This window comes from Sphaeramia orbicularis, chromosome 17 (assembly GCF_902148855.1).
Source record: "Sphaeramia orbicularis chromosome 17, fSphaOr1.1, whole genome shotgun sequence".
NCBI lineage: Eukaryota > Metazoa > Chordata > Actinopteri > Kurtiformes > Apogonidae > Sphaeramia > Sphaeramia orbicularis.
Genome location: NC_043973.1, coordinates 57,220,719 through 57,243,261, shown reverse-complemented (window position 1 = coordinate 57,243,261; position 22,543 = coordinate 57,220,719). Strand labels below are relative to the sequence as shown.

The 22,543-nt window shown below is 41.4% G+C and overlaps 1 protein-coding gene across 1 annotated transcript in view; it reads right to left on the bottom strand.

The window, feature by feature from the left end:
* The window catches only part of LOC115437774 (potassium voltage-gated channel subfamily KQT member 3-like), a 97,271-nt gene extending 74,972 nt beyond the window's left edge, over positions 1–22,299 (bottom strand). The window contains 1 exon segment of the mRNA XM_030161110.1: positions 21,989–22,299. Within this exon segment, the coding sequence (XP_030016970.1) occupies positions 21,989–22,299 (311 nt within the window).
* Positions 22,300–22,543: the final 244 nt, after the last annotated feature.

The window sequence follows — 22,543 nt, the reverse complement described above, 5'->3', positions numbered from 1 at the left end:
GCCCGGGCTATTTCCAGACATTAGACCGAGCCGCTCCATGCTAACCATGTTAGCATCTTCCTCTGTCCTGCCTGATCAACCGGCCCAGGCAGAAGATGGACAGATTACAGCCCATGGAAGCTCCTGGAACACACACAGCACAGCGAGTGTGTGTTTGTGTTTGTGTGTTGGACCTGCTTTCACACAGTTTCTGTTAACAATGAATGTGCAGTTAATTAGTGAGTGCAGATGGTTTTTCTGGCAGTGATTTCAGAACGGCAAAATGGGGATTCATTAAACGGAGCCCACCTTCAGATCAGGGTCATTACACAGAACGGAAAATAAGACTCAATCTGCCTCAGACGATGTTCTTTTATTCAATTAAATTCAAATATAAGCAGTTCTTTAAAAACTGACAGTTAAATATAAGCTACAACACAGACTAAAAGCAAGAAGAACTGCAGTACAACCAGCCTGAGTCTGAGTTTAGACTCCAACACCAGTCTAAAGAAACATTTAACAAACATATATATATATACATACACACACACACACACACACACACACACACAGGGTGGGGAAGCAAAATTTACAATGAACACTTAGTTGTTTTTTCTCAGCAGGCACTTCGTCAGTTGTTTTGAACCCAAACATATACTGATGTCATAATCATACCTAACACTATTATCCATACCTTTTCAGAAACTTTTGCCCATATGAGTAATCAGGAAAGCAAACGTCAAAGAGTGTGTGATTTGCTGAATGCACTCGTCACACCAAAGGAGATTTCAAAAATAGTTGGAGTGTCCATAAAGACTGTTTATAATGGAAAGAAGAGAATGACTATGAGCAAAACTATTACCAGAAAGTCTGGAAGTGGAGGAAGCAACAAAAAACGTACCAAAGCTTTTATTAAAGCTCTCAAATCCAAAATCCTAAAGGATCCAATCAAATCCATGAGAAAAATGGCAATTGAACTTGAGGTAGACAACAAGACCGTTAGAAATGCAGTAAAATATGATTTGAAGTTAAAATCTTACACAAGAACACCAAAACACTTGTTGACAACAGCAACAAATCCAACTTTAGCAATTTTTGGGAATCATGTTTATGGGCGCCTTCCAGCCCAGATCTAAACCCTCTAGATTCTGCTGTTTGGGGCGTTTTAGAACATGCACCAATAGAACATCACACAGCAATGTGGACTTTCTTAAAGATACTATTAAAGAAGAATGGGAGAAGTTGTCACCCCAATATTTGAGGAACACTTGTGCAAGTTTCAGGAAGCGTGTGAAGGCAGTTATTGAGAAAGAAGGAGGACACATAGAATAAAAACATTTTCTATTATGGACATTTTCTTGTGGCAAATAAATTCTCATGACTTTCAATAAACTAATTGGTCATACACTGTCTTTCAATCCCTGCCTCAAAATATTGTACATTTTGCTTCCCCACCCTGTACATATATATATATATATATATATATATATATATATATATATATATATATATATATGTGTGTGTGTGTGTGTGTGTGTGTGTGTGTACGTACCAGTACTGGGGTCTGTGTACCAGTACTAGGGTACTCGTTTTGTTGATTATTTACTAATTTTATGGATTATTTTACTAATTTTATGGATTATTTATTAATTTCCTTGATTATTCATTAATTTTGTTGATCATTTCACCATTTGTTTCCAGCTCCTCTTCAGACTTAACACATTTAATCTACCAGGTAGAAAAGGCGATGGGAGGTAAAGTGTGGGTTTAGTTGCTGGGACTCTGGCGTCTTCGGACAGACTAATGTGGAGGTTTGAGACCAGACTGAGCATGTGCACCACCTCGTTCTTCTTCAGGTTATTTTTACTGTTATTTTACAGGAAGTAGATGCAGTGTGTACAAATCACTGACGCAGCAGATTCAGACGGGACTGAAATTACAGACAGTAATGATCCCGCCCCCCTCCCCTCCCTCGCCGCCGACCCCTCCCTGACACACACAGGATCACACACCAAGGCCGGGCATTCAGCAGCGGTGCAGGAGAAAGGCATTGTGGGATTGGACAGGGGGTTTCCCTTTACAAAGGCCAGATCTGCTTTCCCTCCCCTCAGTAAGATCATCCTCCTCAGGGTCCGACCGGTTCCACCTGCAGCCATCGACCGCTGCCCGTGTGCACGTGGCGTTGTGTTTGTGTGTCACGGATCACATTAAACTGTGTGTGTGTGTGTGTACTTGGCATATCGGGTTAAACCATCAGCAGCTGCATTCATGACAAGGAAATGTGTTTGTTTGAGAAATCATACTACAGCTACAACAGTCTGAACATCCACCGCCACGACTCATCTGCACTAAAGAGTTAAATGAAACACGTCTGAACAAAACAAACAGGGACTGGAGGAGATAAAACATGTCCAACACCAACATTTACATCCAAAATCAGAGACGAGAATGATGTCACATCAGATCTACAGAAACTAAACGGGAAGTGGAAATGAAAACCACACAAATATTAGACAAAGCCAGAAATCAATGACTCCCAAGTAACACAAATTATTCACACACTAGTGCGTCGACCTGTGGGGAACCATGGGTTTTAGATGTGGTGGTTCTGATGCTTTAGGGAAAAGATGCAAGTCAATATTTTATAAGTACGGACATAAAAAATGTTTGGTAAATTATTCTTTCAAATTTAAACAACAATTAATATACTAATACTGATATCTAGGGACTGAAGTTCATAAATGCATCGTTCCTGTTTTTAACTTTATTTCCCATCATGCAGTGTGATACTGCACTTCCTATCAACCGTTCTGGACATAGCGACGTGATTACAAGGATATTATGTTCAAAATGACTAATATCTGACAAAATACTGGTCTGATCAACTGACTGTTTTCACTAGTCTGTTCACTGAGTAAAAATACAGAAGTATGACAAACTACAGCAGTCAGCTGTGTACGGACACACACACACACACGCAAACACAGGCTCGGGACCAAAACAGGTCACAGAACCGAAAAGAAAAAGTAAAAATATGAAGTAATACTGACATGTGAGTTAATTTTCCCTAATACATACATATATATATATATATATATATGAATTGTGTTGGATCAACATAATTCTTTGTGATGCTGATCAGTACAGATTAGGGATGGGAAGATTATCTGATACGCATCGATACACCGACATGCGCGTGCTCGATCCCAGTGCATCGGTAGAGAAGCTGCGAGTGAATGAAAAGTTTGGAATGATATCACAATGCATTGGTTATTGAATGTTTGTAAAGATAAAATCCGATCTGTCCAATAAAATATATTTTTACTAGCATTTAAAAGTGTGACTATTTATTTGGGTTAAGTTCTTCTTTCCTTCAGACCCACAGATTCGCAGATGTGTCCACTGTACACTCACAGTCTGAGCTCTGTGGATGGACTGTGGCACTGGCCCCGCCCATGAACGCTGTACTGTGTGTGTGTGAATGTGACAGACAGAAGGAAGGTGAACACACGTGGTTTATGAACAGGTACTTCTACTAGATCAGCTGTGTTAAATACTGCAGTACACACCACAGATACTTCCTTAAACAGTGTCATACAGATCCAACAGCACATCCCAGAACACCTTGCGCAGGTGTCTCTTAAAGTGACAGAACCTTTTTCTGTTTTACCTACATTACAAATACATTACATTACAAATTGCTTCGGTGAGGGAGCAAGAAGTTGAGTGAAACAGAGAAACGACTTTGGAAACAAAGTCCTAACTTTTTCACCTGACTGAATGTGAGGCACGTGTTCTGAAACTGAACTAAAGACACTTTGTAAAAAGTCATGGTCTTATTTAATGAATAAATAATCAGCTCATTGAATTGCACTGCACATATTTTATTTTTACCAGAATGAATGTGTTCAATCACAATGTGCTTAATCGCTCTGTATCATGATTTGGGTGTGAATCGTATCGCATTGCATCATGAGATGCCATACACGTATCTTTAATATATCGGAGCAGAGATGCTGTATTGAGATGCCTATCGTATCAACCTGACAACTAAGATTCCCAACCCTAGTACAGATGTTTGTTTGTCATTTCTTTGTCACTGTATCTTTGAATGTAGAATAAATGCTTTTCTCTTGAATTAACACAGATTATTGCTTAAATAAGGTGAAAACATTGGTTCCATATGTGGTAAAGCATTGGTTGCTGGTGTTGCACATTATTAGAGCTCATTTCTAGATCATTTTGACTAAAAATAAGCAAATTCTGACAGAGAAAAGGGAAGATACATGTTCGAAAAACAAGGTGGACATTCTTGCACTGCCAAGATATTTTTCTTTCAGCACTTAAAACTATATTAAAAAAACAGATTCATAACCCCAAAATATGGAAATTTCCCTTTCTTGAATATCACTTTTTGCAGAGTATATATAAATATACACGTATATATTAATATATACATCGTCCTGGTCGTTCGTCCTTTAACTGTGTCTTTTCCACTGGTGACCATCTGCTGCCTCCTGATGCTCCTAAACACAATCACTTATTCGCTCCACGACGGCGTTAAAATGATTTGTAGAGCGCAGAGTTTGGACTGGACCGGGGCCAACACACACGTATCCCATCATGCATCTCTGACGCGGCGTTAACGACCACAGAAGAATCTAAACGGCCTCTGCAGTCAACGAACGAACGCAGGTGGGATCAGAACCGTAAAAGCAGGTCGACGCTTCATGCTCAGATCACTCATTTCAGGTTCCATCATCGTTAACCACCTGCTACTGCGAGTCATTAAAACGGGACCCTGAACGCAGCACGATGCATTCACGTCAACACAGATTTATTTCTGGTTTCCACACGGCGACTTTAGCATCTTTGGTCCCTGTCCTTCTACGTTCCAGTCCTGGTTCTGTTCTGTGTTCTAGTCCTGGTTCTGTTGTGTTCCAGTCCTGGTTCTGTTCTACGTTCCAGTCCTGGTTCTGTTGTGTTCCAGTCCTGGTTCTGTTGTGTTCCAGTCCTGGTTCTGTTCTACGTTCCAGTCCTGGTTCTGTTCTATGTTCCAGTCCTGGTTCTGTTGTGTTCCAGTCCTGGTTCTGTTCTACGTTCCAGTCCTGGTTCTGTTCTATGTTCCAGTCCTGGTTCTGTTGTGTTCCAGTCCTGGTTCTGTTCTATGTTCCAGTCCTGGTTCTGTTGTGTTCCAGTCCTGGTTCTGTTCTACGTTCCAGTCCTGGTTCTATTGTGTTCGAGTCCTGGTTCTGTTCTACGTTCCAGTCCTGGTTCTGTTCTGTGTTCTAGTCCTGGTTCTGTTGTGTTCCAGTCCTGGTTCTGTTGTATTCCAGTCCTGGTTCTGTTCTACGTTCCAGTCCTGGTTCTGTTCTATGTTCCAGTCCTGGTTCTGTTGTGTTCCAGTCCTGGTTCTGTTGTGTTCCAGTCCTGGTTCTGTTGTGTTCCAGTCCTGGTTCTGTTCTACGTTCCAGTCCTGGTTCTGTTCTATGTTCCAGTCCTGTGGTCTGGATGTACATCAATGTAACTCTAGAAGTGGGCGGGACTTTCACTGGAGGAGAACCTAGCTCAACCAATCACAGTCCAGATATGACTTCTATCAGTGATCCACAATAACCATCAGCAGCGATATATAGTTATGGGTCTGATATTGAAATAAATTATGTCATTCAGATAATTCCAATAATTAACGTTTTCACAGATAAATACAGACCATAATAATAATAACAAACCTAAATTGCTTAGATCTGGTGCATTTCACCAGTACACAGTGCACATTGTTGCCTTGGCAACCACCATAAAAACCAAGAAGCAGAAGAGGAAGCAGCAGAGGTGTGGATCAGACCAGTGTTTGTCAAAGGGTTTTCAGTTCCTTCAGATCAAGAAGATCCTGAGCTGCATTACCCCCCCCCCCCCCCCCCCCCCCCATGGCCTTCCCATGATCCCCATCAGGACAGGCGTCCATCTCACAGATAAGTGCTCTTTGACAGATGCTCATATCCAGTCCACTCATCAGGTGAGACGTTAACGACCAACTCGTAAAACACAGCCAATCACAGCCATCGACCCCCCCCCCCCCAACCATGTGATCAGGGCGGAGTGCGTCTAAATGACCGTCATTAGTTTTATCATGACCTGCAGCGTTGGTTTAGTTCACACACATTTGGTCGTTTGACTTTAGTTTGAAATAAAAACACACATTTTATGACAGACTTGTTTGAAGCGTGTGTTTGTCAGATGTTCTGCTGTTTGATCATAAAAACACAGATAACCATGTTTTTAATCATCACTGTTGAATACAGACTCACACTGAACTCATTTAGACTCATTTAACCCTTCGTTATCCACCCGTACAGGCCCTGTAATCTGCAAAGTACAGCACTAATAGAAGGGTGTTAATGTAGGAATTTAACACTGTTTATTATGGGATGGTTTTTACGGAGTCCCTTTGGTGATGTAAGGAAAACAAAATGAAAATATTCATGTTTTACTAATGTGTTACTAATACTAGTTACTGGGGGTGTTAGAAAATATCGGCTCTGCAATATATTGCAATATTTCATTTCACAATACTGTATCGATATTAAAAAGTACAGTATGGATATTTATAGGTATTTATTCAAATGCAGATATTGTGGAGGTTCACTTTAGTTTTTTGTTTATATTGTCTTTATTATTATTTAACATTCTTTTATTCAATAATGTTCGTTCCTTTGTTGGGATTGAACTAAAATACTGTTCTGATGTTAGTTGTGAACGAATAGAATCTGAACATTTGAACAGGATCTGAAACTGTAATGTCTGTAAAACAGAATTTCAGTTTGAACACAGGAACATTTTGTGATAGAACATTAGATCCTGTTGGGATCAAATAAAAATGTGTTTAGTATTTGTGCAGATTTCTGCTGTAATTCAATTCTTCAAGGAAATAATAAAAAAAAAAAGAAACAAACAAAAAAATTACGTTTTTAACAGTATCATGATATATGGTGATATATTGTATCATGATCATAGTATTATGATGTGTATTGTATTGCCAGATTCTTGCCGATACACAGCCCTAGTAGTTACTATTGTGTGGCCACGAGTTACTTAGTGTATTTTTTTTTTCTCACACGTCACCAAAGGGACTCCGTAGATTTAAGTGGATGGGTCAGAATTTTAAAAATCATACGTAAATGAACAACTTTTGAATTCCAACCTAAAACAAATTGCGTAAAATAATCTGACCATCCACAGTCTTCTATTATTACGCTTCCCTCTGATTGGCTGTCCACAGTCTTCATTGTTGCCTGTGCTGTGGGATCGCTGCTGGATTTTGCACAAACGACTGCAGTGATTTTCATGGAACTCAGTGGAAGCAAAGGACACGGACCAAGGACGAACGGTGGATGTTCTGGAGCAGATTCATCAGAAAAGTCTGGAACAGCGCCGGCATAAGCGTCGACAGCGAACAGAAGCACATCTGTGACCGACTGAAGTCAAAGCAGGAGGTTTTCCACCAACAGTCAGCTTCTGTATGGTGTTCTTCATCCTGTGACAAACGTCCACCTTTAACCCTTAAAGACCCAAACGTCCACCTTTAACCCTTACAGACCCAAACGTCCACCTTTAACCCTTACAGACCCAAACGTCCACCTTTAACCCTTAAAGACCCAAACGTCCACCTTTAACCCTTAAAGACCCAAACGTCCACCTTTAACCCTTACAGACCCAAACATCCACCTTTAACCCTTAAAGACCCAAACGTCCACCTTTAACCCTTACAGACCCAAACGTCCACCTTTAACCCTTAAAGACCCAAACATCCACCTTTAACCCTTAAAGACCCAAACGTCCACCTTTAACCCTTAAAGACCCAAACGTCCACCTTTAACCCTTACAGACCCAAACATCCACCTTTAACCCTTACAGACCCAAACGTCCACCTTTAACCCTTACAGACCCAAACGTCCACCTTTAACCCTTACAGACCCAAACGTCCACCTTTAACCCTTAAAGACCCAAACGTCCACCTTTAACCCTTACAGACCCAAACATCCACCTTTAACCCTTACAGACCCAAACGTCCACCTTTAACCCTTAAAGACCCAAACATCCACCTTTAACCCTTAAAGACCCAAACATCCACCTTTAACCCTTACAGACCCAAACGTCCACCTTTAACCCTTAAAGACCCAAACGTCCACCTTTAACCCTTAAAGACCCAAACGTCCACCTTTAACCCTTACAGACCCAAACATCCACCTTTAACCCTTACAGACCCAAACGTCCACCTTTAACCCTTACAGACCCAAACGTCCACCTTTAACCCTTACAGACCCAAACATCCACCTTTAACCCTTACAGACCCAAACGTCCACCTTTAACCCTTAAAGACCCAAACGTCCACCTTTAACCCTTAAAGACCCAAACGTCCACCTTTAACCCTTACAGACCCAAACGTCCACCTTTAACCCTTACAGACCCAAACATCCACCTTTAACCCTTACAGACCCAAACGTCCACCTTTAACCCTTACAGACCCAAACGTCCACCTTTAACCCTTACAGACCCAAACGTCCACCTTTAACCCTTAAAGACCCAAACGTCCACCTTTAACCCTTAAAGACCCAAACGTCCACCTTTAACCTAAACCATCTACTGATCCAAACTGTTTAATTCCTGTTGATCCACTAATCCTATCAATACATGTCAATAATTTGTGTCAAATACAGTTCTTCATCTTTTCATGGTCATCAGATATGACCATATTTGGAGATTCAGAGGCTCCGTAGTTACCATGGAAACACAGTCATCTTCTAAACACTGATTCACTAGTAAAACCCATGGAGTTGGATTAATGACAGTGGATGGACACACTGGATTTATGATCAATTAATGAAAAGTAACTTTTTCTTCATTTTTCTGTTTTGATATAATCCACTTTGAATTTACATGATCAGTGAATTAAATATCGGAAATACAGAATTTACACCAAAAAAATACTAATTACAGAGAATAATGTTATAAATAATGTTAAAAAAAACTGGTGATAAATCGGTAAAGAAAAGTAGAAATGGAGTTCTGCCACTGCCACTAAAGTAACACTGGGTCTTTAAGGGTTAAAGTCACAAACCTGGTTGATCTACATGTTAGGTGCGTTTTCTTTCACACTTTGGGAAACAAAAGGAGGTGAGAGTTCACGTGAACCCATGTCCTTCCCTTCAGCCAATGACTCCAAAACCATGTGGAGCAGATAAATGTCATTACACTAAATGACCACAACCGCAGAGTCCATTAGGGCTGAACTGGATCCAGCATCGGTAAACAACCCCCCCCCCCCCCACACACACACACACACACACACACACACACAAAATAAAAAAAGATGTATTTCTGTTAGAGGGGTTCATCTGTGGAATGTCCTGGAAGATCAATTCAAACAGTCTAAAACAATTAAAACTTTAAAAACATGTACAAATGAACTATTATTCAAAAATACAGAGCTGAGGATTGACTAAAGAAAAGACTTGTTTTAAAGACTATGATCAGTATTGGTAGTTTTAGAAAGACAGGATTTAGCTGAATTAAATTAAATATGTTTTCTCTTCTGTTGGATATTTAGCAATGATTACATTGAACATTTGTTTGTTTGTTTGTTTTCATGTGGAAACACTGTGTTAATTGTAAATAGGGTGAAGCAAAATAAGTGTGTACTTCAGCCTAAACCCTTTGGGTCACATTGTATATGAAACAATGGATATGTTAGCTTGGTTTGGTTTTTAAAGTAATTAATGACTGAATAAAACTACTACTTCATTAAATAAGTATGTAAAATAATAATAATAATAATAATAATAATAATAATAATAATAATAATAATAATAATAATAATAATACAAACAAGTTTGTACCAAGGTACACACGTTAACGAAAACTAATGAAATAATGAAAACTACAATTGTAAAAAACATTTTCAGTAACTGAAATAAATAAAAACTATAATTAAAAGAAAAAAATGATAACTAACTGAAACTGTATTGTGTTCACAAAACTAATAAAAATGGATAAAAATTATGGATAAAATTGCCTTTGTTTTTGTCTTTGTCGATGTCAGATTGATATGAAATCGATTTATTTCGCTCTAGCAATTTTAGCTAGCGGCACCACACGACACTTGTGGTTTCCAGTCGTCTTCTGGTCCCCACTCTACCTGGAAACATGGAGACTAAAGTTGGGAGAAAGCAGCAGAGTCCTGTCTGGGATTTATTTGAATAAGTCAGAAAGAAGAGAAAAGAGATGAAAACACTAAAACTAAAACTAAGCATTTAGAAAAGAATGAAAACTAATAAAAACTAGCAAACCTGCTCTAAAAACGAATTCAAACAAACTGAATTAGAGAAAAAAAAAAGTCAAAACTAAATAAAACTAAACTAGAATGAAAAATCCAACACTATTAGAACCTTGGTTCGTACACATAGCCAACCACCTTCTAGGAAATAAGACAAAGAAAATTCTGCATAAATACAAATAAATGTACACACATAGTAGTATTAATAATCAAAAACAGGTTAAACTTTAATGTCTTTCAGGTTTTTTTTCTCAGATTCTGGAAGGTTCCGGCTTCAAATATCTGCACATTTACTCCGGTCAGCGTCGAACTGCTGTAAAATGACAGATAATGACTAAACCAGAAGGGCTTTTTGGGTTCTGATGCAGGTCATGTGACCGTCAAAGCGCCTCTGTTACAGCTCAGTGAACTCCACCAGTGACTGAAGGCCGCCGTTTTCCCAGGATCTAAAGCGCCTCGCGGAATCTGCCACTAATTGCTAATGAGCGTTTGCCGCCGCTAATGAGCTACACGCATCACTTCCACTCTGGGTTTCCCGCCTCCGCATCCCACCGCCGATGAACCCGTCACGCTGCGCCGCTCGCTGTTTTCTGAAGTTCAGCGTCAGGTCGTGGAAGCTTCCTGTCAGACTGGCGACTGATGGCGCCTTCCTTCAGCCGCGCCTCTGAATTCATCAAACGCATTCACGGCCTGTTTTCTTCTGCAGATAAAACTATTCAGACCAAGGACGAAACAAGGCCATGAGGCAGAGGAGCAGCGCCAACGCCGACAGACGCTGCCCGAACGCGTAAAAGGCGGGGATTGGACGACGGCAATGGAAGCGACGTTGGAATGTGACATGAATGTGGTGGAGGCTGGATTCCCACGGTCGTTGGCTGAGGTTTGAGGTAATTAGCGGATGTGTGCTGGGACAGAAATAGCTTCAGCCGCCTCAGCAGAATCAAAGCTGAAACGGAAAAGTCGGCGTAAAGCATCAGCTGGGTTTGGTTTGAAGTCTGACAGGAGTTAGAAAACAGTCCTGAGCTCAGCAGCAGACGGACGGAACAAACCCAGCTGTTCAACACACTGGGCCCGTTCACACCCACACCATTAAGGCAGTGTATCGGCAAGAATCTAGCAATACGATACGAATCACAATATTAGGACCATGACACGATATATCGCGATATATCACAATACTGTTAACAAGGTAATATTTTTTGTTTGTTTTGTTTCTTCTTCTAAGATATTATTTCCTGGAAAAATGTAATAATACCAGAAATCTGCACAAATACTAAACACATTTTTATTTGATCAGAACAGGATTTAATACTGTATCACCAAACTTTCCTCTGTAAAAACGGAAATTTGTTATAAATAATAATAATAATAATAATAATAACAAAAATAAATAGATAGATAGACAGATAAAATGATGTTTACAGACATTACAGTTTCAGATCCTGCTCAAATGTTCATATTCTATTAGTTGTGAAATGAATGTATAGTGTTCAGTCCCTGAATCATCCAACATCAGATCATCATTTTTGTGCGATCCCAACAAAGGAACTACCATCTGCCTCTTTCAGACAGTAAAAAGTGCTTTTAGGATGATTGAAATAATCATTATTTAATAAAACAGTGTTACCCATTAAAAAAAAAAAAAAACTACATGCATGACCTGCAATATCACAATACTACCTTTTTAGTATACAAACAGCAAAATAGCCATTTAAATAAATACCTAAAAATATCGATATAGTACTTTTTAATATTGATACAGTATCATGAAATGAAATATCACGATATATTGCGGAACTGATATTTTCTTACACCCCGAATCATTATCTGTTCGTTATTGATCATGTAAACAGGATAAACGGATCAGTTTTATCTGATAACGGCAGGAATCTGATTAGAAGAAATCAGATGAACATGCCTAGATTTGTCCCAAATACTCCGATGTCTTCACACATGTACACAGGGTCAGAGTTGGATTTTCTTTTCAGAAACAAAAGAAAAACTTGATTTTTGTTTTAAAATGGAAGAATTAAAATTGAATTTCAAGGCATTTGTTTTTTTTCAGTGTCAAAACAGATAAACCAAAATTAAAAAACAGATTGATTTTTGTTTTCTCTAATAACAGAAAATAAAGTTACTACCTGACAGAAATGGAAAAACATCCCATAAACGCCTGTTTTTTTCATTTTCTGAGACTGGATGTTGTCATTTTCAAGGAAACAGCGCTAATGCCATCGAGGTCACAAAGATCGTTATGAACAATGGGTTTGAACGAAATCTGGAGTTTGTAGACATTCGTGGAGGGAGCATATCTACGATGTCCAGATTTCGTACAAACCCATCGTTCATAAGGATCTTTGTGACCTCGATGGCATTAGCGCTCTCTCCGTAAAAATGACATCCAGTCTGAGAAAATGAAAAAAAAAACAAAAAAACAGGCGTTTTTGGTCTGTTTAATATTAAAGAATGTGCAAACTGTGAGGTATATAAAACTGTCTGAAGTTAAATCTTTTTTTTTGTATTTATTTGTTTAGTTCCAGGACAGTGTGCATTGGCTTTAGTTACATAGAACCAGATGCACCAGATTCAGCAGAGAAGCTCACTTCCATCTGTTGTCCTGAACAAACCAACACAACAAACATCACTCAGTTTAAAAAGTCCTAATATACTGGAGGAAAACCGTTAAACATGACAGATACAGGAAAGTCTGCTCAGATTGAACGGCTTCAGCCAAATACAGGAAACAGGGCTGACGTTCTAAAAATACACAACACACAAAATACAGAACAATAAAAACAGATGCTGCTGAAAACCACATCACCCGCTGCTGGGGATGCAGTTTTAGGCACAACAGCAGCAACATGTGACCTACTTTCTCCTCTTATTAGCTCCTCCCACATTAGGACAGCCAACGCTGAAACCGTACGCGTTGCCATGGTAACGAGACAAGACCGGATGTTTTGAAAATGACAGGAAGCGTACGTCTGATGTCAAAACGTATACATACGAAATCAAATAATGGACTGAAACATGTAAACCAGGGTTTTTAATTATCGCATTTCTGAAGTGCATGGAAACGTGTCGCATCTGATTCCAACAATTATCGGATTAGTGCCAGCTATCGGATTTTTCTGGTCATGGAAACAGGCTCATGGATCATATTCCATGGGTTTTACCGGTGAATCAATGTTTCCAATGTTTTTTTTAATCCATTTATTGATTACTTTGGCTGTTTTTACCTCCGCCAAGGAGGTTCTGTTTTTGCCAGGGTTTGTTTGTCTGTCTGTTTGTCTGTCTGTTAGTGTGCAACATAACTCAAAAAGTTATGGACAGATTTTGATGAAATTTTCAGGGTTTGTTGGAAATGGGATAAGGAAGAAATGATTAAATTTTGGTGGTGATCGGGGGTGGGGGGGCCCACGGGGGGGGCACAGACCAGAAAATTTCATCAAAATCTGTCCATTACTTTTTGAGTTATGTTGCACACTAACGGACAGACAAACAGACAGACAGACAAACAAACCCTGGCAAAAACATAACCTCCTTGGCGTGGGGGGGCCCACGGGGGGGGCCCATGGGGGGGGGGGGGGGGGCACTGATCAGCCTTGGCGGAGGTCTGCGCTCTCCGAGTGCTTCTAGTTGTTCATTTTGTTGCTTATTTTTAAGTTATTATTTTGTAGATTGTCTTTCTTTATTAATTTTATTCATTGTTTTAGTTGTTTTTGTTCATTTGTTGTCTTTCTTTCATTTCATTTGAGGCTTATTTTCTTCATGTTACTTATTTTGTTGACTTTTTATCCCTTTTATCCAATACTTTGGCTGTTTTTTTTTAACTCCCTTTTAGTCTACGTTTTGCTTCTTTTTCACATTATTTATTATTTTGTAGATGTTTCTATTTTATTTAATATATATAAGACCAGTGTGTCCATCCTCTGTCACTGATCCAACTCCATGGGTTTTACCGGTGAATCGATGTTGTAGAAGATGACGGTGTTTCCGCGGTAACTATGACGCCTCTGAATGTCCACATATGGTCATATCTGATGACCATGAAAAGATGAAGAACTGTATTTTACACCAATTATTAACATAGATTGATAGGATTAGTGGATCAACAGGAATTAAACAGTTTAGATCAGTAGATGGTTTAGGTTAAAGGTGGACGTTTGGGTCCTTAAGGGTTAAAAACAGAAAAAGGAGGCGGAGTGTCAGATTTATACTGAATTATACAGCCATGCATTGTGGGAAACAGCGCTCCTGTCAGGACGAGGCCAAGGTTCAGCGCTGATCTGACACCCAAACTGCTGAGGACGCCAAACATCTCCTCTCTCCTGCCTCTCTCTCTCTCCCTGCTTTCACACATGCTCGCTCGCCCCGACTGTCAGCCTCCGCCGCAGATCGGGTTTCACTCTCTCTGCACCGTTGTTATGGTAACCAGCTTTTTGGTAGTACGGATTCAACCGGATTCAACCTGACACCTGTACAACATGAACACACCCCCACCCACCCCTGGCAGCGACCTCTAGGGGTCGCACACGAGGTCCGGGATCCATATGCAACAGGAGGAATAATGGGAAACCCTGATCTGGAAGCAGGACTACGAAAACCACATCGGTCCAGCTTCCTCTCACATTGAAACTTTTAGATCAGGCCCAGTCCAGTTCAGTCCAGTTCAGTCTGGTCCAGTCCAGTTCAATAGATTAGATTTAGACCAGATATAAACCTGATGTAGACCAGAATTAGACCAGATATAGATATTAAAAGTCCCGTGTGGGCGTTAAAGGGTTAATGTGTCTGATTCACTTCCTGTCTGACTCCATGTTTTCACGGTTGGTTCCATCTCGTTCGCGTTGACGCTGCTCTTTACTGTGTCACTTTATTCTGCATTGGCGGCGGCGCATACGGAGCGGCCATATTGGAACGTGCATATGTCATGTGTCACGCTGTCAGTCACACATGAAACCCGGCGAGCTGGCGGATGAGCCAGTCCGATCAGGAGGTGTCTCCTCACTCGTCTGAGTCAAGGAAAAAAAACAACAACAACAACAACAACACAAACAACGGCGGCGGCAGGAAGCAGAGCAGCCTGGGTTTTCCTGGCCCTGAGTTCTGTCTCTCAGGCAGCGAATCCCTGTGAGACTTTTTCAGAAGTAAACCTACTTTACCAAGTCGCAGCCATCTGTTCGGACAAAAATAACCAGTGACACTTTCCAGGAAACACTGGTTTCATCATTTTTGGAAACAATGAACTAAAAAATAAAGTAAAAAACTGAAAAAGCACAGTTTTAGTGTTTTATCAGGTTTGAATTCTTCTACGTTCATACGCTACAAATTTAGAAATATTCAAGAGGTTAAATGTATCCAGTCTGGTGTCTGCATGTTATTAACCCTTAAAGACCCAAACGCCCACCTTTAACCCTTAAAGACCCAAACGTCCACCTTTAACCCTTAAAGACCCAAACGTCCACCTTTAACCCTTAAAGACCCTTAATGTTCGTTCCTTTGTTGGGATTGAACTCAAATCCTGTTCTGATGTTAGTTGTGAACCAATAGAATCTGAACATTTGAACAGGATCTGAAACTGGAATGTCTGTAAAACAGAATTTCAGTTTGAACACAGGAACATTTTGTGATATAGAATTAGATCCTGCTGGGATCAAATAAAAATGTGTTTAGTATTTGTGCAGATTTCTGCTGTAATTCAATTCTTCAAGGAAATAATCATTTAAAAAAAAGAAATGAACCAAAAATTGTCTTTTTAACAGTATCATGATATATTGTGATGTATCGTATCGTAATCCTAATATTGTGATTTGTATCGTATGTCCAGATTCTTGTCGAAACACAGCCCTACTGGTCAGATTAACTGCTCACCCCTGAATTAGTCTGTACCACTATCCACACTGGTTTAGGTTCTCATGGACAAGATGAAGTGTCCAAATATGATGCAGATCAGATGACATGTTCTATTTCTGCTGATGTAGGTCCCGGTAATGCCACTGCATGAAACCTCAGTCAAATCAGTGTTTAAAGGGTTAAAGATGCCGAGGTGGCTCTGACTAATAACTGGAAAAACCTGCGGTGATTCATCCGACTAAACAGCCCTTTTCTCATTTAGCTCATTACACTGACACAAAAGCATTTCCTGTGTTGTGGATCTGACACAGAACGGTTCCTCATCGGGGCGGGAAGGGGCGTGTTTGGGGGGGTGGGGGGTGGGAGTGGGAGTGGGCGTGGCTCAATGCTTGCAGACGGAGAGTGGGCGTTGACAAAACACTGAACTCTGAGACGCACAACAGCAGCGAAACAAACATCAACAGAACGGTGTTTTCCAGCCGAGTCGGCGGTGTCGACTGTCGCTTTGGCAGGACGACAAGACGCACGCGAGGAGGATGGGGACACGCAGCACCGACCAATCAGCTGGCAGGACAGCGGAGGAGACGGGGAGGTAAAGGTGGCGGTGTTAATGAGCTCATGATTAATCATGTACAGAGATGGAGGTCTGTTCGAACTGCAGCCCCAGGGAATCATGGGACGTCAGATTTAAAAACCTGCTAAAACGAGGACAGAAACTCAAAGGAGTGGTCCCATCAGCCCCTTTTCCACCAACATTACCAGGAATTTTCATTACCAGGCATTTATGTTTTTTAATTTATTTATTTTGAACATACAAAGAAACTAAATAAAACAAAACAAAGCAAATTAAGACAAAAATAAAATAACACTGAAATAAACTGAACTGATCTTCAAGTACCTGCATGTCTGAATTTTGCAAGAAAAGGAGTAAGAAGAAGAAGAAGAAACTGATTTAATCCAACCCCTCAAGTACTTTTACACCTTTATCACCAACTTTAAACAACAATCAAACTACACATCTGTGATGTCCCTGCTTAAACCCAGTCATGTGACCTGTTCACTTCAGTTTCAGCCTCAAAGTCCCTGGAAACGTGTTCACAGCCGAGGTTCTTTTGAGCAAATTCAGCAAATACGTCTAACAAAGTCCAGGCTATTTTGTACGATGTTGAATTAGGACCACATAAGAAAATAAAAAAACACCCGTCACTATGAGAATAAAGGCGTAAAATACCAGATAAAGCCCATTATTTTATGTGAATAAAGTTGAATAAAAAGAGTCTGAATTTTCTGAGGAAACATGAATGAAGGAATCAGTGATAATGAAACTCATACGTCTCCGTCAACCCCATCCACACTTCGATTAACTTACAATTATTTGTACTATTTGTATTATTTGTACTATTGCTTCCCTGATCCAGCCCTACAGCTCGACTCGTAGCCTGAGGTCTTCAGAACAACACCTGCTGATGGTTCCACACACCTGCTGATGGTTCCACACACCTGCTGATGGTTCCACACACCTGCTGATGGTTCCACACACCTGTTTTAGCACACGCAGTGACAGGTCTGTTAAAGCTGTGGACCACGTCTATGGAATGACCTGCCTCTACACCTACGGTCCATGGACTCTGTAGAGAGCTTTAAGAAACACCTGAAAACCCTCCTGTTCAAAAAGGCTTTTTAGTCTCCCACCTGACCCAGGACCACCACAGACTGATTACACTCTATGTACTCATCATAAAGTACTCCATGTGCCCCCCCCCCCCCAAGTCTCTCTATATCTCTATCGCTCTCCCTTTTCTCCTCCTTTACTCTCTCTCTCTCTCTCTTTAACCCCACCTGGTCCAGGCAGACGTCCATCCTTCAGGAGTCTGGGTCTGCTCCAGGTTTCTGCTGTTAAAGGGAAGTTTTTCCTTCCACTGTCACCAATCACAAGTGTTTGCTCCTGAACGATTCTGTTGGGTCTGTAAACTGGATTTGACTCTGATTTGAATTGGTAAAGCACTTTGTGACTCTGTCTGTGAAAAGTGCTCTATAAATAAAATGTACTTACTTACTTACTTGAGGAAAACGGTGGAATTCAGGACGAATAATGAGTTCAAATTATATATATATATATATATATATATATATATATATATATATATATATATATATATATATATTGTGGTGGAAAAATTTACTTTTTATATTTTATACTCTTTATATTTTATACTTTTAATAGTTTATACTGTTAGTACATCTTCTTTTAATGCTGAGTCATTCTTCATGCATATGCTTATGTGTGATGGTTACCACTCTGTAACACCCCCAACTCAGGAACGGCGTTCTTACCTTGAGTTAAAACCCAAACACCTAAATGTTTGGATATGTGATGGCGCCTGCATGCTAGATATTATTTAAACAAGGTACCGGAACCGGAAGGACTGGTATGGAGTGGTATGATTAACATATGGGGTTGTCATTTGGGTGTCACCATTGGGGAGTTGGATTTTTGGTCTATATAATCTTTAATATTTTCATGGTTAATCAGACTTCACTTACAGAGTTTCTCTGTGATTGACTTCTCAATAAATGCCTTTATTTATTTTAACTCTAACTTTCTCTCCTCCTCTTTGTGTGTGGGTTATCAGTTGAACATTTCCACAACAATATATACTATCTTTTTTGTTGTTTTCATCAAATTTTCAACCTGTTTTGTCTTGTTTTAATTTTTTTTCAAGATTCTCAATTAAAAATTACAACGGTGTATCAGGGCCCCATAAGAAGATAAAAACACACGTCATTAGGAGAGTAAAGTCGTAAAATATCCAGATAAAACCCGTAATTTTATGAGAATAAAGTTGAATAAAAAGAGTCTGAAAAGTCCAGCAGTACCAGGTCCAGGTCTCCTTCCTAGTCCACTAGTACCAGGTCCAGGTCTCCTTCCTAGTCCAGCAGTACCAGGTCCAGGTCTCCTTCCTAGTCCACTAGTACCAGGTCCAGGTCTCCTTCCTGGTCCAGCAGTACCAGGTCCAGGTCTCCTTCCTAGTCCAGCAGTACCAGGTCCAGGTCTCCTTCCTAGTCCAACAGTACCAGGTCCCGGTGTCCTTCCTAGTCCACCAGTACCAGGTCCAGGTCTCCTTCCTAGTCCAACAGTACCAGGTCCAGGTCACCTTCCTAGTCCACCAGTACCAGGTCCAGGTCCCCTTCCTAGTCCATAGTCCTAGTCCTAGACATGACCACAGTGGAACTGAACCTACTGCAGTAGATGTTCCACCAGAATGACCTGGAAAATCGAGTCTGAAAGCTGAAAAACCTCCATGGTGCAGCTTTAAATCCATGTGCAGACCCACCTCCACCACCTTCTGCTCTGGATGGTGCTTTGATCACCTACTTCAGCTCCTATTTTCAGCCTGGGCTGCAGAGCGCAGAGGGTTTGAGTGGATGAAACGTTCCAGAAACAAAATAACTCGCATCACAACGTGTCAGAGCAACAACAGTGAGGAGGAAAAAAATCAATCTGAGCCTCGAATTACACTGAAAACAAGTGAAAACTGGAGGAAACGCCATCACAGACCAACATGTCCACAGCTTCACCACAGAGCGGCGTTCAGGCTGGAATGGTCAGCTCAAAGGTTTAGTTTCCGAACAAATACAGTTGTTCTGTTAATGCAAAAAAGTGGCTTGTTGGTGCAACTTTTGGATCAGTATTGAATCATGGAGATGTTTCATACATGAGTGCATCTGCTCAGTGTCTTCAGATGGTGGACTCAGTTTCCCATGATGCTCCTCTGAGGTTTACGACCAACTGGAAAGTATGGACCTGGTCCGTCCACCAAGGATATTATCGTTAACGAAAACGAACGAAATGACGAAAACTAGAATTGTAAAAACCATTTTCGTTCACTGAAATAAATAAAAAGTCGAATAAAAAGAAAAAAATGATAACTAACTGAAACTGTATTGTGTATTTACAAAACTAACTAAAATGGATAAAAGTGATATATATAAAATTCCCTTAGTTTTCGTCTTTGTCAATGTTGATATAGGACAGAATATGTGAACATCTCCTCTAAGATCAGCTGTATAACAGAGGTACAGAAGTCAGGAGGCCAACGACGAAAGTATGGAAAGTGTCAGTTTCATTTTCACGTAAGTGATGTGTATGGACCACACCCCCACCTATATTACCCCCCCCCCCCCCCCCCGCCCACACACACACACACACCTGCCATAGGGAATGTATCCATGGTACTGTACATACCGTATGTTTGTGTCTGTGCTCAGTCGATGAGCTGCCCTAACCCCACCTCCAAATAAAGTGTCCAGGGTTACCCGCTGATCCGCACCTCACTAATTTCTTTGAATAGGATGGCGAGGAAGTCAAATATATGAAATAACTGAAACTAATACTAAAACTAAACTAAACTAAAACTAAGCATTCAGAAAAAATGACAACTAATAAAAACTAGCAAACCTGCTCTAAAAACTAATTAAAACTAACTGAATTAGAGAAAAAAAGTCAAAACTAAATAAAACTAAACTAGAATGAAAAATCCAAAACTATTAGAACCTTGCTGCCCACCAGGAGGATCAGCCCCTGGTCCGCCCACCAGGAGGATCAGCCCCTGGTCCGCCCACCAGGAGGATCAGCCCCTGGTCCGCCCACCAGGAGGATCAGCCCCTGGTCCATGTTTTCAAGGTAGTACTTGGCCTCAAGTAACAAAGTACAATTACTTCATTACCTTACTTCAGTAGATATTTTGGATCTCTGTACTTTATCTCCACTACAATTACAGACTGTATTCCTGTACATATCCACTCACTGTATAATAAATACTTCAATTTGCATTTTCTGTACATGTTACAATTTAAAACCCACTGTAGATAATATAAACATAAACATATATTTTTAATAGAGCAGATCCACACAGCCACTCACTGTGGGTGTGTGGGAATACTGGGAATACTGTGGACACCTGTGAGTGGGAATACTGTGGAGACTTGTGAGTGGGAATACTGTGGACACCTGTGAGTGGGAATACTGTGGAGACTTGTGAGTGGGAATACTGTGGAGACTTGTGAGTGGGAATACTGTGGACACTTGTGAGTGGGAATACTGTGGACACCTGTGAGTGGGAATACTGTGGACACTTGTGAGTGGGAATACTGTGGACACCTGTGAGTGGGAATACTGTGGAGATTTGTGAGTGGGAATACTGTGGAGACCTGTGAGTGGGAATACTGTGGACACCTGTGAGTGGGAATACTGTGGACACTTGTGAGTGGGAATACTGTGGACACCTGTGAGTGGGAATACTGTGGACACTTGTGAACACCGTTTCCATTCGTACGTTCATTGAGAAGAACAGTTGTGTGCTGTGTGTTCTATGGGTGTCATCTGTCACTGTGGTTGGATTTACTGCTGCGTGTCTTGGTCAGGACTCCCGTCTATTTCCTCGTTAAATAAATGTTAAAGAAAAATGAAATAAAACTTTAGTGGAAAACTGACCCACGGACCCACTCATGACGGGGCTCCGTGGGTCACCCCAGCATTGGTCTGAGCCACAGTCACATGTATTTCACTGGACGCCTGGAGGTCCGTGTGCTGACACCCTGAGTCCACGTCCACAGCATCTGAAGCTCCAAATTAGACAAACACGCGTGGAATGCGCAGGAAAAACACTATCCACGCGCGGGGGGGAAGTGTTGCGTAACGCATGCAGCGGACCCGTCCTGTGGAACTGTGGGTCCACATGGATCCACGAACGGACCGGACATGACTGAGCAGACCCCACAGGCACCCCCCTTCCCCCTCACCCCCCATCATGTACTCACACGAAGGCGTGGTAGAGCAGCGCCCACCCCCGGGGCCTCTCCAGGGCGTCGTAGATCAGGTTCTGGATCCTCCTCTTGCGGATGTTATTCCTCTTGGTGGGCCGGGTGTAGTTCAGGGGGGTCTTGGCCAGCAGCCCGATGCCGATGCCCTGAGAGCCCCGTTTGAAGTCGTCCCGGCCGCCGGCCGCCACCAGCAGCAGTGCGCCATCCTTCTCCGCGCCCCCGGTGCCCTGGTCCAGCAGCTCCGCGCCCGAAGGCTTCTGCTTCTGCTCCTCCGAGCCGCTAGCGACGGTTCTGGACCGGAGCCCCATGGTCAGTGCAGGACGGCCGGTGTGAGCAGCGTGCCATGATCCGGCGATACCCCCACCACCACCACCACCACCCCCCCTCTCTCAGCCGCGGGTCATTTAAGGATGTGGTCCCCGGCGCAGAGGGAGGCGCTCAGCAGACGGACTGGAGACAGAAGGGGGGGGTGGTGTTAGAGAGGGGCTCAATGTGCAAACAACAAACACATCTGGACGTGGATCCCACACAGGGATCCGAACCCCCACCCCA